The sequence below is a fragment of the Corvus brachyrhynchos genome, unplaced genomic scaffold, assembly GCF_000691975.1.
Source record: "Corvus brachyrhynchos isolate BGI_N302 unplaced genomic scaffold, ASM69197v1 scaffold90, whole genome shotgun sequence".
NCBI lineage: Eukaryota > Metazoa > Chordata > Aves > Passeriformes > Corvidae > Corvus > Corvus brachyrhynchos.
In genome coordinates, this window is record NW_008236932.1 from 1,527,492 (window position 1) to 1,543,655 (window position 16,164).

The 16,164-nt window shown below is 38.2% G+C and overlaps 1 protein-coding gene and 1 long non-coding RNA gene across 2 annotated transcripts in view; one reads left to right on the plus strand and one right to left on the minus strand.

Annotated features, from left to right (window-relative positions):
- SNX24 (sorting nexin 24) overlaps positions 1–16,164 on the plus strand; it is an 88,718-nt gene that overhangs the window by 40,295 nt on the left and 32,259 nt on the right. The window contains exons 2-3 of the mRNA XM_017728299.1: positions 5,064–5,147; positions 11,882–11,986. Of these exons, the coding sequence (XP_017583788.1) occupies positions 5,085–5,147; positions 11,882–11,986 (168 nt within the window). The 5' untranslated portion in view covers positions 5,064–5,084. The remainder of the gene's footprint in view (positions 1–5,063; positions 5,148–11,881; positions 11,987–16,164) is intronic.
- Positions 15,039–16,164, minus strand: part of LOC108445201 — an 18,065-nt gene continuing 16,939 nt past the window's right edge. The window contains exon 3 of the long non-coding RNA XR_001859968.1: positions 15,039–16,164. This exon is cut by the window's right edge and continues 1,551 nt beyond it. This is a non-coding gene — a long non-coding RNA (uncharacterized LOC108445201).

Consider the following 16,164-nt stretch of genomic DNA (forward strand, 5'->3'; position numbering starts at 1 on the left):
GTCCTCGTCTCCGCCTCTCCTGTGGCGGGCATTCAGAAGTATGGAGCATTGCCATGAGGCACTGACACTCCTAAGATGCTGAAGTGCTGTTGCAGCTATATGCAGCTCTGGTTACCACCACCACCCAGGTGCTCTTACTGATTGTGTAGAATACTGTTTTCCCCTGAAACAGTAGGATGGAAAGAGGCTTAAAGTTATCTTTTCATCTCTACTGTTTTCTGTGGTCTTCTTCTAGTTGTAGTTGTAGCACAACTGAGACAGAAAATGTGCCTTTGTCTGAGCAATAATGAAACACTAAACACGTGGAAATCTTATTAGTGTTTCATGGACCGTAGCTGTCATTTCATTTGCTCTGGAATTCCTTCCATATGGCCATGGCAAAGGTTTAAGGTTGAATTTTCCTGACACTTTGAATGCATTAGCTGTTCCTCAGACAAAAGTCTGTCAAGTATATTGAAGCATCTGAAGGGATGTATTTATTTCTGTAAGTAATATATTAAATAGTATTAGGGTCACTAGGCTTGGTCTTGAGAGATAAAAACATGACACTAGAATTTTGTGGGGTTTTCTTGCCTGGTGAATGTTAGACAAATGTATCTGGGTTTTGTAAATTTATCTTTTTCTGCTCTTGTTTTTTGTATCTCTGTATTCTAAATGAGGCTGCCCCAAATCTCTTTTTGCACTGTAATTTTTCAAAAGTCTTGCAATTCACTTTTCCGTGTATAAATATGCACAATATGATAGTATTAACTTACAGTAATTATAAACTGTGTAGCTAACATAATTTCCATGAGTGTTGTGACAGTCATCTATATATTTCTTATGCAATAGAAAAACAAGCTGAGATGTTACTATACTTCTTAGTTTTCATCCCTACTCAGGGTCATGTTTGTCATTCTTGTCTTCATTTTTTTGTTAAATTCATCACTGTATGATTTTTCAAGACTAAGTTACTGGAGCTGCATATTTTTGCATCAAACTATCAGATAAAAGATGTCTTTTTGTATATGATGTACACATGTGACATAGGTAAGAACTGAAGGGCGGCAGTGTCAGTGGTACCCTCAATTCATGATATGCACTTGTGGGCACCATGGGCGATTCTTGTACATCTTATTAGTTCCTGTTTCTTTCCATTTGTGCTTTCTGTCCTCGAAATTTGCGGTGATACAGTGCCAATTTTTTGCCCATATGTAATCCAGTTTAATTGCTATGTGGTACTGTCCAGTTTCTGCAGCAAGAAGAGAAATGTGTTCTTCTTGAAAATATTGAAAAAGGACCATTCAGTTAGAGGTTTGGTAATGATCAGAAACAGATAAATTCAGAAAAATGGCAAAATTAGGCATAGTTGCTAACAATAAGAAAAGAAGAAAATGGCTTCCAGCATCTGAATATAATCCATATAGTTGGAACAAAGTGAAGAGGAAAAAAAATTATGCGTAAATCTGTTTTATACTTGGACCTGAAAGTTTTTACTACTTTATTAACGAAGACCTTAGGAATTCTTCTTTTGAAGTTTTCATCACAAGTTTGATGGTTATGAATTGCAGTGGCAGCTGTGCAATTCTGCTAGTTTAAAAGATCGGCATTATTCATACTGATATCCAATTCAGAGGTTTTTGCCCCATACATCATTTATGTGGGTTAAAGTCTGTTGGAAGAATGCTTTTAATGGGTAATGATCTTCTAGCTATGTGCAGACATCACTGGTAACTATTGTGGCAGCAACCAAGAACACTGAGATGTTTCTAGTTTCAAAGTACTCTTAGAGTTTTCTAATAGGTGTCTTCTAATCTATGGTCCCTTGTGTCCTAGTCAGGGTGAACTGCAAATGGTTCAGTGCAGTGTAATTTCTGGCATTTCAATGACTATGGGAAAAGTATTTTGTTTGTCTTATTCTTGCATTTTTCATTTAACTATCTGTCACTTATGAAAAGTCATATATCTTTTCAGAGTTATCTGTTCAAAAAACATTAACATTTTTACAAGAAAAGTAATTTCCTAGCACTGTTGCATTTTCCCCCCATAGTTCTTCCGTCTTTATTTTGGCACTTACATCTATGTTCACCAGTTTCCTTACATTGTTTTTCTGCCAGAGCCTGCAATTGCTCAGTTAAATTTGTACAAGATTTGCCTGTAGCTATTTTGTATCCATGAAGAGATCCTATCTCTCTCTCCCAACTTAATATATCTTTTTGTCTTTCACACATTGTTTTATTAAACAGTGGCACAAAAACTAACTTACATGCTTTTAATTTGCTCTTGTGAATTCTGATATGGTAAATAGTGAGGAGGCAAACCTGGAATTTATGCAGTCTAAATAAAGTCATTAAATAATACAAAGTCCATAAACACAATTGTTTTATTTCAGTTACTTGCATTTCTGCTTTACAAGTTACTTTGTAAATCAGTTTAGTATTTAGATTTAAATGAAGCAAAAACATTTCTGGGTTGTCCTCTTATTTACCACTTATTTACCTCTTATTTATAATTGCTTTATATGTCCGAAGTATAGGTGCCACAGATTAGAAACATCATTTGCACTGTTTTGTTTTCAAACAGTAATATTCAACTTCAAGCATAGCAGAGTTGTTCTTGGTTTTGTAAATTTTAGGTGTCTCATAAAGCTGGATCTGAGGCCTCTGGGTAGTGAGGGGCAAAGTTAAAGCCTCTATACTGGTGCAAGGAGTTGGGGGTGTAAGGGTGGCAGTATCTCTATCTTGAAATAACATTACTTTGCATGCAAAGCTGTGCTTCTTTCTTCTTGCATCTTGTGCGAAAGTAACTGTCAAATATATTGTTCAATGTCATGACGTTAGCAAAAACGATGAAACTGTAATTAAAACAGGAGGAAGAATAAATGCAGCATATTTTTGGTGTTCTGAAGCCATTTATGTGGTTCCTTAACAAGTGATGAAACACAGAACAAAACAGATACATGCTTTTAAAAGAAGGTCCACATAGGGATGTATATTTCCTTTCACATATTCCAACTATTCTCCTTTATGAGAAGATGGGTTTTTAGATTTCAGAGGGACAGTTATTTCTCTGAAGATGGACATATGAATAAAATCGAAATGGGACTGCAGGCGCCAACCTGTGATTTACAGGAAAGTTACCTCGCAAGGGAGTGCTTATAGCTGAGGCAGGAGCCTCTTAGACTTCTCCAAATTGCTTGGCAAACCCTGTAGCCAACAGAAGTGCTAACCTTAAAGTAGTGAGTGGCTCTTAGCTGACTGAGGTGTAGCAATAATATCAAGTAAATTCAAAACTGGTGCAACACCTTAGCTGGACACCCATGGTCACTTTTCACTTAGCTACTTTCATGGTTTTTTATACATTCTTTCTAACAAGTTATCCTTGAAACTCCTTTGTTCCTGTGCAATCCAAAACAAATTGTTCCTTGTAGAACTATTTCTTTCATATAGTGTGTAGAATATGAAATGTAAATAATATTTTCCTCTCAATTAATTAGTATGTTAAATTTTAACTGAAGAAAAATCTCTACACTGATTCTCCTTTGCATGTGATTCTCTTTACAACTCTGAACTTATAAAATATTCCTCAGGGTGCCTTGGAGTTTTTTCATGTGTATGTAGCCACTTGCTGTTCTTCTAAAGTAGTCCAAATAGATAGGAGGGGGAAAAAAAATCAGTGCACCCAAATAAGGTTGTCTGCTCATACATTTAGGACACAGACATAGTCCTATTTGAAGACATAGAATGTAGCACAAGTTATTACAGCCATCCAAACGAATTTTGGTAATGTAAATATTGGTGTGAAATGACTATGGTCCTATCCATACTGCATTCAAACAAAGGTAAAAGCATTTCAGTCTGGGTTAAATAAAACGCTGTCTGTTTTTAATGTTGTTTGACTAGTCAGTGAAAACCGTAGCATTTTGACCTGTCTGAAAGGCAGGTTCTAGTGGACAATAGAAGTGTTTATCCAGTACAGTATCTCAGTGTTTGCTCTGATCAATGCTAGCTGGGCATGTTGTGACAGAAAAGCCTTTTTTCTGCATTCAGGCACAAACACTGTTTGCAAATTTATTTCAAAGAACATTTTATTTGGCTAAGTTTTGGGTCTTGATGTGATCATCTGTGCTGAACATTGTTTCTCATTGTCCTGAAGATAATTATTTCCAGCATTTTCTGAGCAAAACAGAAAACAAAGAACTCCTAGATAGAACAGGCACCTTTTCTGTATTACTTCTCTGCTGATTTTGTCTTCATTTAACAGACCATATTTTCTTGAGTACCTCAAAATATTTCTCATCACTTGCCCTCAAAACTGACCTGCTGACCTGAGAATCAAGAAAATGTCATGTCAGTGGCTACTAATTAGTGGATCCAGAGAGCTGCTTCTCCTGGCCTTTCAACCTTCCATAGGCAGCAACAAAAGCTGTCACATGTATCACACAAGGAAAACAAGCATTTGCCATGTTTGTGTTTTGTTCTGTTTTTTTCCTAGAGTGTACGTAGCACAAGTTCCATTGAGACTAGAGATGAATTTGTAGGTTAGGAGGAAATTAACATACAATATGGTGCTTGCATTTATTTCTCCATTTCCATGCATACCATAATGCATATATTATCCAGCTCTTACTGAACATGTGTGAATGTATTAGTACACTATATTGTAAGAAGGGAAAAAGAATGAAACTCTATTTCTTTTCTCCCTGTTTTTTTTTTCTCTTCCTACCATTCTTTTTTATTTTTTTAATTACTTCAAAGTATGTTACATCTTTCTGATGTTTTAATATCAGAAAAAAATGTAAATATAGATATTTACTATAGGTATTTTAATGCTTAATTTTAATGTAAAGCATATAGCCCAGGCTTAAGCTGTCTTTTTATATGTTTGTTGAACAAACTTGTTAACAGAAGATTCAGCCATGTTTACCACTAACCACTGCTGTACTTCTGCAGCTCATGAGGGACCTTGGGTTTTTTTGGCACTACTTACTAGAATGACTGTGGTAAAATGTGCAGTCACATCCATGTCACTGAACTGTTTGTGCAAGTAACATTACCTTTTTTTTTATTATTTATAATTTTCAGGTCTTTAAAATAGAAGTCCTGATGAGTGGAAGGAAACATTTTGTGGAGAAGAGGTATAGTGAATTCCATGCACTTCATAAAAAGGTACTGATCTTTTTCTTTACAAGCTGTAGCTTTGTTTTCCCTCTCTCTTGTAATTGTTACTATACATGGTTTATCTTAAATACATCTTTTGATTCATACCTCTAGAAATTAATTCCTAACTAACTCAGTTTCTTCTCTGTTTTGTAGATTTGATTTCTCATGTGTTACTAAGTCTCCTTTTCTTTTGATTATTGTTTACATGCTGTATGGCTAAAATGCTGTCTGTTGTGACTTCTTGTAAAGTCACGAAATAAGTCACATTCCAACCGTAAATAAATACAGTGGGGTTTTTTATTCCAGTTGGGCAAATAATTTGTTAGTTCTATAGATTGTATTGCTAACCTGCCATGTAAAGCTGAAGAAACAACTTTTGTATCTGAGGAAACCAGATACGAAAATGACTGAGTAAATCATCTCAATTAATGTAATATAAAATATCTGCTAAGTTTCTCTACCGAATCATCTTAGTAACATATAGAAGGGAACTCAGTACTTTCAAGGCTGGTTATCCACTAATACTTCTTTAAATTGGTCTGACCAATGTTAAGGAAAAAGCGTGGTTTCTTCTCTCCAAGCTGAAGTGGATGCTGCTGTGCAGTTGTGCAGCTGAAAGGCAAGCTTTACATTTTTTTCTTCTTTATGGAGGCCAAGTATTGTGAAGGAGAATTCTGGAGGAACATTGCAGCCCATCACCAGCAGTGGGGCTGTAATGAAGAGCTTGAGTCTTAGGATCTGGGTCAACTAAACTTCTTTTGGTTTGTAGGTCTGAGTGGCAGTGGAGTATGGGCACAATCAACTATTTTGACTGATGCTGCTTGCTTTCATTATGGAAAAGCTTGCTCTGCAAACAACAGAGATCAACATGGGTATTTACAGCTCTTGCCAGTGCCATATCAGAGGAGTTTATTCCCACCAGTGTGTTTGCTGGTGGTCCTGAATCAGCTCAGGAAAGAAGCATTTACCTGGTGCTACAGAGGGTGATTTTGCCAGGCTTCTCAGGTGTACAGGTTTAAGCAAACTTGTCTGAGCAAAAGGCAGCTATTGATCCATCTGTGTTGTTGGCCATCAAAAGTCCGAATACAAGAGCATTTTGCTTTACTGCACCATAATTAAGATGTGCTAGTGCTTCTTGCCTATTTGCTTCTTACCTCAGTAGTGATATCATCTACCACTTATTAATACTCATTTCCTTGTTTATTGTTTTAATACGGATATGTCTGAGATATTGTCACATTGAATATGAAATTAAATAAGCAACAGTGTCAGAAACAGTAAAATAACTCACTCACCCACCACTAAGCCTTGTGATATATGAGTGCTTTATTTTACAGATGAGAATAATTTTGTAATTGAAAGTAAAGCAGATGAATAGAGTTTATACAATGAAATAGGCTAGGAAACATTAAGAGGGAAAAATCAGGATTTATATCTTTAAAATGCACCCTATCCAAGTAGGCAGTCTGCTATTGTTAGACTAGTATAGTATTGTATAATGCAGTGTAGTATAGAATTAGAATTAGAAATATTTAGAGCATTTTCAATTGGAAAAGACATAAAACAATTATACCATCCAACTGCCTACGCAATGCAGGGATGATGAGAAGTTACAGCATTATATTAAGGGCATTGTTCAAATGTCCCCAACAGGTTTGGGACATCAACCATCTCTTACGGAAGCTTGTTTTAGTGTTTGATCACCCTCTTGGTAAAGAAATGTTTCCTGATATTTACTCTGAACCTCGCCTGGCACAGCTTTGAGCCATTCCCACATGTCCTGTCAGTGGATCCCAGGGAGAAATGCTCAGCATGTCCTGCTCCACTTCTACTCCTCCAGGAGCACTGAGGTCACCCCTCATCATCCTGTTCTCCAAACTAAGCAAACTCAGTTTCCTCAGCCACTTGGCATCTATCTGCTGAGCACCTGCAGATGGGTCCTTTGCAAGCAGAGAAGAAATGCCAACACCAAGGCTGGATCTGGAAGAGGGAGAAGAAAGTCTGTGGTTGTGCGCAGAAGCCTTTCCCAGGCTGCTCATCATCTGGGCAGCTGCCTCATCTGTGGCTGTCCCTTCGCAGTACCAGGACTTTGTACTTCCCCTCCTTGGGGCTCCTGCTGTGGCAGGGTGTGACTCTGGGGTGATGAAGAGAGAAGCACCAAATTGTGACTCAAGGCAAGAGGAGAGATCTGGATGCTACCGTAGCAAGGCTGCACCAGGCAGTGCAGGCTAGTAGGAGAGCAGAGCCCAGGGATATGGGGCGGAAGGTACAGAGAAGCGGAAGCCAGGTGATGAGCCGCGGGTCAGGGGCTGGCTTTGGAGACTGCCACTTGGAAACACCTGTCCCAGAACCAGCTGCAGAGATGCAGGTGTGGAGCTGGGCAGTGCTTGCCTTTAGGGAAACAATGGAACACTACCTGGCACAAGCAGAAGGACCCATCAGCATTAACATTCCATCTTACCCAGCAAAAAAGGGTGAGGATAGAATCTTCACTGTTAGTAACACTGAGACTTTTCCTGTAATTTTTGTGCATTTATTTTATTTGGATAGTTGGGGCTGGGATCTTTTAAGGGCTGGCAGATGCCATAGCTGATGGCCCAGTCCTCCCTTAGCCGTGTTCCAAGGCACCTTCCAAACATCACTCTGTGACCCTTCAGAGGAGCATTTACTGTGCCATCTGGAAGTGGCAGCCCTGTGCAGAGCCTTACCTGATTCAACTTGGGGCCCTTCTTGCTCTGTAGGAATAGCAACGGGAGCAGAGGGGTGGCTGCCAGGATCCCCAGCAGCAGCAGTGGAAGGTGGCATTTCTGCTGCTGTGTTGCATAGCGACACGTGCATGCTGCTGCATGAATGTCACTGTGCAGTTTTGGAGGGACACCCCCAGCATCCAGCCCAGCAGCTCTGCATCCATCCTGTGTTTGATTGGAACAGTTGTGATAGTGTCTTCCACCATGACTCTTCCAACACTATTACCAAACATCTCCATCTCCTGATGGATCCAGGATTGCAGGGTCTGGAGGAGAATTGCATGGTTCTCGAAGTGGTTCAATGAGCTTGGAGGCTGGATGCCACCCACAGGACACCTGAGCACTCCTTCTTGAAGCCCACCTTTGCAGTGCTCCAGCATGATGGAGCTCATGGGCAGCTGGATGTCCCAGAGCCACTCCTACCTGGTGGATGACTCATGTCGTAGAGGTGTGGTGACATGCTCCACACAGTCGTCATCCAGCTGCAACGATTGCAGGACTGACATGATCCCCCAAGCAGAGGGGTTACTCGGGCTTGTTCTCAGCCCATCACAGGATGGACAGGTAGCAGAACTGGTGGAGGCTCTGCATCACATAACTGGCCTTCTGTCCAGACAGATGGGACAGCAGGTCTAACTTCACTGTAATTTCTGGAGTTGCACAATTACTCCGCATAAAAGCCACAAATGATTGCAATTTCATTCTCAGATTTATCTTCTTGTACACCACTTTCACTGCAATAACTCCTTTTGCTGAGATTTCTTCTTAGAACACCAGAAAAATCATAAATGATGCCCCCTTTCTCTCTCTGCAGAAATAGCAGCAAAATAAACAAACTTGAAAAACAGATATTCTAACCTTTGCACCACATTTCAATTTGTTTCATTTTCTCATTCACTTGCTGTCTGTTTTTATTACTCTGAAAATGGATAGAGACTTTTCCTTGCTTGTCCCCTGCAGAGATGCAAAACATAGAGCATATTTTGTCAGCAATATACCTTTTTATTAAGTCTTACTTTCTGAAGTTGTAAAATTTTCGTTAGTATTGTTGAACAGCTTGTGCTCTGAACCTGTCTTAGTGCTTTCAGTGTTATAGAAGTCCTAGAGAAAGCATTTGCATCAGTTTGCTATCAGCATGCCAATGCGGTATTTATCTTTAGTTCCTTTCTTCCCCTTTAATTTAAAATGTACATTTAATTCTAAATTGCTGTGAGTACATGGCAGTTGGAAAGGTCTCTTTAGACTTGCTGCATATTCAAGGTGCCCTTAATGTTGGAGATGTCTGTAGTGAGTAGGAGAAACAAAGCTTCTGTAGAGAACAGCTGTGGTAGAAAATGGATGTAGAGACTGATGAGGAGATCATGCCTTGTGCTGGAGAAGAGCATGCCTCACTGGCATTGTGTGGAGGAAGGAAGACTGTTGCTCACAGAAGACATCATTCATAAGAATGCCAATCAATGTTTTGATTAATTATATATTTTAAACAAAGCCGTTTCCAAGAACATGTCTGGATTTCCCGCCTTCTTGGGTTCAATCTTTCATAGATTCCAGTTGTGTGAAAGAGTAAAGCCCCACTTCATGTGCAATCTGACTGTAGTGGCAAAGGTTTAAAATATTTTCGAGACTGCCATGTTACACCAGTAGTACAAATTATTCTTTTTACAGAAACCACCCACAGCTGTTGGCTTCTATGAAATAGTTTGCATAGGCCATTATGCTTTGCCCTGATTATGAACAACAAACCTTGCCTGTCAGGCTATGCACCATTCACATTACAGTATTATATGTAAATCTGAACAAAAGTGCTATTATATTCATGTGGAAAGGTATTTTAGCAAGAATTAAATTATTTCAAGGTGTATAACATAGTTAAAAATACAACAATTTGTTTATATTTATTCACAAATATCTTTTTATACTTATTTTCTTATCCATTATTAAATATCGGTAGTCCTTTTAAGTACAATAATGCTAGAAGGTGACAGTCTTGAAACTACTGCAGTGAAATTTGCAAAAATCTGAAGTTTGACATATCTTGTTTTGCAAGTTGTCTATAATTTTAGAATAACTAGTGTATACTCTAGATCATATTGTCTTTTCACAATTGGACAAATAACTCTTTACTTGATAATGTGAGCCATCTTCAAGTCTTTCAGGAAATAGAGGTCACAGTGTGTCAACAGGCATTAGGTCAGTGTTACAGACAGGAAAGTATTATAGGCAATAATAGTCCTCAGATGACTGTGTTTGTGTCGGGACAAGTCTGAAGCAATACAGCTAATGCATATGTGGCTTTGCTTAGTATTCTTTGACATTGTTATAATTATCTATAGCAATATGTATGACTGGACTACTGTAAGCACAAGAAAGTGGCCTTCGTACAAAGGTATCTATACAAAGATATTCTTTGTATATCTGTGTAATATTGGCTTTATACTTAAAACCAGTATCTATGCCTGCACATTAAGTAATTGTGTTTTGGATGTTTTATATGTAACAGGGCCACAGAGCACAAAAGGATTGTTAATCATCAGCTGAGTTACTAGCCAGAGAGTAATCATCTTGTAAGCAGTAGGTCTTGGTGGATGCTTTAATAGTTTCAGATTTGTCTGCACTCATCTGGAACATTCTCCTCATTTGTTGCTCACCTGCAGGTGCTGTCATAGTTCACAACAGTGGTGACCGTAGTTTCTTCAACATCCCCAATCAATTTAGAGGGAAAAACGGGGTGTTGTATTCTCTCTTTAAGATCAGCCAGTAAACGTACCTAGGTTTGGAGTTTTATTTTGGAGTGTTGTTTTTCTCACTTCACGTTTAATTGTAATTTAGCACTGTTAAGATATAAGGAAGTTGCAAAATATTTCCAGAGCAATTGAGGTTTCCCGGCTGCTGCTTCAATACTTGTGATTGCAGAGACGTTGATATGTTGCCACTGCTTTTTCCTATAGTGACATCTCAGCAAGCTCAAAGATGAAATGTAAATTCTTAGTCTCCCATGGGTATGCATGTCAAAGTCAATTTTGAGTTTCTTTCCTTGCATTCTTTGCCTCAGATTTACTCAGAGGCAATATCCAACAGAAAGAATGCCACCTTCTATTAAAACGCAATGGAGTCTATTTCAGTTATTATTTTTGCTCTGTAGTTTTGAGGAAAACATTCATGGTTTTTGGTTTTGAAAAAAAATGTTTCTCTAGGAAGAGGATTTATTAGTGTTGTCAGGTTGTATGTTTGTGTCTATCTATACACAGTCATAACTATGCATATATATAAAATATATATGCATGTGTGTGTGTGTATATATATACATATAGATCTATATAGATACATGTTATATATAGATCTCTATAGATACATGTATAAGCTTTCCTGGGGGAATCTTTAGAGGAATAGTTATGGAGCTCTCTTCAAAATATATTCAGTGACAATCTTGCTATTTCTTTGTGTAAGGTATTAAACACAGATTGTCAATCTGCTGGTACAATTTGAGAGCATGGATTGCCAACTCTCCAGAGAGATGGTTAGCACTCTTCCCTGTACTTCTCACACCTGTTCATAGTTGCCTAAATCTGGAGTTAGAAGCCGTCATGGTGTGTTCACTGCACTTAGCAAGGTAATTTCTGGTTACGTCATGGTGATCTTGTGAGGTATCGTCCCAAGTAGACTGCTGGGAAACTCCAATTTCAAGTATTCTTATGTAGTGGTTGCCATTTTATTTTCAGGCTCTTAGTGACAAAAAATTTTAGTAGGGTTCGTCTTTACTGTCCAGGGCAACTGGATGGGAAGATTTTTAACTGCACCCTGTGGGTATGACATCTGCTGTTATTTCAGGGAGATGATTGTAAGTAACTTCATTTCCGTGCTGTTGTCCTTAATGCATAGGTTTTTGTATATCTCTAACAGAAACTTGTTTATTTTAAAGAGACATTATTATACTTTGTTTCAATCTATGTTGTTTCCTTTTAATTTATTGGGTTTTTTTTTTTTTTTTTTCAGCTCAAGAAGTTCATAAGAACTCCAGAGATCCCTTCAAAGCACGTGAGAAACTGGGTCCCCAAGGTCCTGGAGCAGCGACGACAAGGGTTGGAGTTGTACTTGCAGGTGGGTCTCCTTGCAGCCTGCTGAAAGTAAAAGCAGCATCTGTTTTCAGAGCATTAGAAAATATGAAGTGTGACGTTTTACTGATAGGTAATTTTAGAGGTGGAAAATGATCTGGACACTTACCAGCAGTGGTGATTTCTGTTCACTTAGCAGGACTAGCAGCTAGAAAACTAGACTGTTTTGCATTTTTTTTCCCGATTTTTCCAAAGGCTGCTGATTGACTTTAGTGAGCCTTTGTTTTCCTCTGCCTAAAATGGGGAAAATAATGTTGTTCTTTCCAAAGTTGTTCTGACTGTACCAATCAAAAGTGTTGCAGGAAAAATATAAGGAGTCTTTCTTTAGCTCACCTCTATTTAGACAGACTTGAGAAGCATCAGCTCATAAAATTCATATCCCTCTGCTGTACATGAATTGTTCCTCTAGCTGAAATAGGCACCTGTCATCTCATACTAATCTCAGTTGATTTGGACATTTGCATTTTAAGTCTTAGATTCTACCTAGATGGGTCATGATTTTGATATAGACAATAACAAGAGTCTTCAGGAATGATGCAGTTGTATAGACATCTAAATATATCAGGAATAAATCCCATTCATTTTTAATAAATGGAATTTGTATTGTCACAGGGCTTTAGAAAATGCCCTGTGGTATCAGTTCACAGCTGTTTCTCTGGTGGCAAAGCCAGATGAAGGTGTTACTGTAAACATGTTCCCAGTGCACTGCACTTTTAGCTGCACTAATGCAAATGCTGTTTTACTGAAAGGGATCATAGAAATAATGTGTCAAAACATAATTGTTTTGGGAGGAAGGCAAGAATAACAGTCTTCTATTTTTACTCATATCAGCCACTTGCAGTGAATTTTTTTTTTCTGATTTCCATACAACTTTCTTTTGGACATAATTACTACCAATTGGTACTACATGTACCAATTTGTTTTAAGCAGTTGATTTCGTTAAAAAGATACAGAGGTAATTTGGTTATCACTTTTTAATTGCTGATAAACTGTAAAAGAACATCTCCCCCTACTGGAAGAGTTAGTCAACTCTTGTTCTTTTGCAGTCTTGCACATTTAATTAACTGTTCCTCTCTTCAGTTGCTGTTGGCTGCCACAGGAATATGCAATGGTTTAGGTTGGAAGGGACTGCTGGGCATCATCTATTTAAAACATGACAAGCCTCTAAGTTATATCCATACTAATGTGCATACTAATTTAAACAAGAAGAAAATCATTAATACTTTTGTCAAAGTAATTAATTTCTGTTTCTGCTAATAGAAAGCAGAATTAATCAACAGTGAAATTTTAACTTTTAAGATAATTAGGGCCTGATTCTAGACAATGAAAAGTTCATATAAAGGCACTTTGGTTATCAGATGTTTTTCAATAGTGCCAAGCATTTACCAAAACACAGTGTAAGAATGTACTACAATTTCATGAGACATGATCAGTTTTTTATTTAACACCATGTATGTAAAACATTGCAAACATATTTTCAGGTGATACTACTGACAGTTAATCTGCAGGAGCTGTTTGGCTGCTACTGTCACTGGTCAGTGGTGGTGCTTGTAGCCAACCATTTGTGCAGCAGATAAAGTTTTATGAAGTCATGCCAGTCGTTATTTGTTTTGTATAAAACCAGCCAGAACATTATGCCAAGACTGAGCAATTACGTAGATGTTAGGTTCAATTAATTTGTTTTAGCATGCCATGCAGATGGCTGTCAAATACAGACCTGTACCTGACATGGTCTAGTCATGTTGGGTTCTTAATATATTTTAACTAAGTAGTCTTCTATAATTAAATGCAGATAAAAATATTGACATGAAATGAGAGTAGTAGATAGTCAGTCTCTATTAAGTAGTAAAGAAAGCAAGACATTTCCCTGTCTAAGACAGAAAGTGCCAGCACCTTGTTACTTCTTTGTGACCTTTTCATGATGAAACCGCCCTTTTAAATCCTTTCAGCACAGGTTGTTTGTTTCTTGGAGTGGATGGACAGGAGCTCAGAAACATTTCATTATATCTTTTTGAAGAGTAGCAAAAATTATGAATAAATGAAGTATTATTAAATTGTGAGCTACAAGGAGTAATTTTTTTTAATGTATCAGTAGCCACTGCCAGCTAATAGTCATCAGATTGCTTATTTTACTTCTGTTTTTGAAAGGTTGGGTCAGGACTTTTTCTTGTTATAATAGAACAATTTTCATGGAATTTTGAAATAATGATTTATCTTATACTATTTTAAGTAAGACTTTTGTATTTTACAAGTTTGACTGGAATTTGCAACTTCTGTTTTTAATACTGTGAAACAATTGACTAGAAGCAGTAATATGCTTAGTAATTCAACTGCATGTATAATAATATTTACAGAGTCCTTGTGAATACTGAGAACAATCAACTGACTGACAAGAGGAAAGAAAGATTATGTTTAATTTATTAATGAGGAAACAGATGCAAAGATAAGTGAATGACAGATTGTGGCCCCAAACATTCAAGCAAATTAGTATGAAGAAATAAGCTATTGCACCTCTGCTGATCATGGTAAATGTCTGTGTGCATGATCTTAATCTACAGCACAAAGGACAAGCTGAGCTGGTTTAGTCTTTGCTAAATAAGAAAATCACAGAATAAGCTGAATTGGAAGGGACCTGCAAGGATCATCGGGTCCAACTCCTGGCCCTGCATAGGACACCCCGAGAGTCACACCATGTGCCTGAGAGCATTGTCCAAATGCTTCTTGAACTCTGTCAGGTTGGTGCTGTGACCACTTCCCTGAGGAGCCTGTTCAGTGCCCACCCACCCTCTGGATGAAGAACTTTTCCTGATATCTGACCTAAACCTCCCCTGACACAACTTCAGGCCATTCTCTTGAGTCCTGTCACTGTCACCACGTAGAAGAAATTAATGCCTGCCCATCTGCTTCCCCTCATAAGGATGAAGACCACAAGGAGGTCTCCCCTCGGTCTCCTCTAAATCTCAAAATGCCTGTTACTGCCAGTAGAAGAGCACTAAACCAGCTTTTATTACCTTGTGGTGGCCATCAACTAGGTAACTTTATAGTTACTTATTTGTATATCTGAGCTTGTAGCTGGCAGTAGAGCAGAGATGAGAATCCAGGTGGTTTAGATTTAAAATTTGGAAAATAAATCACTGGGTTACACTATTGCTGACAAAAATCTGTCTTGATAGTAGTTTTAGACTGCAGCAAGATTTGAACTTAGATTATGGTTAGAAATATCTTCTCTCGATGAGCTTCCTGAGGAGTTGAAGAAAGGTAGAAGATAAGGATTTTAAGCAGCTAGTTGTATAAGGCGCCTATAATTTGAGAAGGGCTGCCAAAAGGACCTGTACTGAAAAGTGACTCCTCATAGTAGTGAGCATGGATAAATGTATTTGCTTGAAAGTATCAGAAGGTGAAGGTAAGTGTGGAAAATGATGGAGCAGGCTGATAACCAGTATTGTAGCTTCTGGATGGTGTTTGTTTGGTTTGGGTTTTTTTTCATCCACTGTCCAGTCTTGGACTGACTGTTATCACAAAGCAATACAGAAGTTAGTTTGTATGTGTATTTAAAGAAGATATAAATCACTTGAAAAGCTCCCTCTTCCATAGTTTTTTACTGTGTAGGAGTTCAATAAGTAATTTTGTAGATGGACCAAGTGAACAGATCATTGGGGTTTTATTTTGGGCATTGAAGACATTGGTGGGATTCCTAAGGGTGGCGCTGGAGGGACCTTATCTAATTGGCTGTCAAAGCACCTGCAGCTGCGTTGGATCAGATCAGTATTTGTTACAAATACATTTGATATGATGTACTATTGGAGGAGCAGTTCTTACAGAGCTTATTTCCTGTGAATTGGTAATGGGGAAGAATTTGATCTAGCCACCTGCTCATTTGGAGTTAGGTCATATCCTTGTCCCAGTAAGCTGACGCTGGATGTTATTGCCATCCAGTCTGTCTGCCCCAGGGACTTGCCCTTTGACAGGTCTGCCTTTTAAAGTTCAATGGAATAGATATTTTCTAGCCCCCTTGGGCTGAAGAAATCTCATCATTTGCTGATATCATCAGTCCAACAAGATAACAAGCATCGTTAACAGAATTCACTGTGAAGTGGCACCCATACCTAAGCATGAGACTTTGTAGCTGCTGCTAGTCTTCACTGAAATGATTTGCTTATAGGG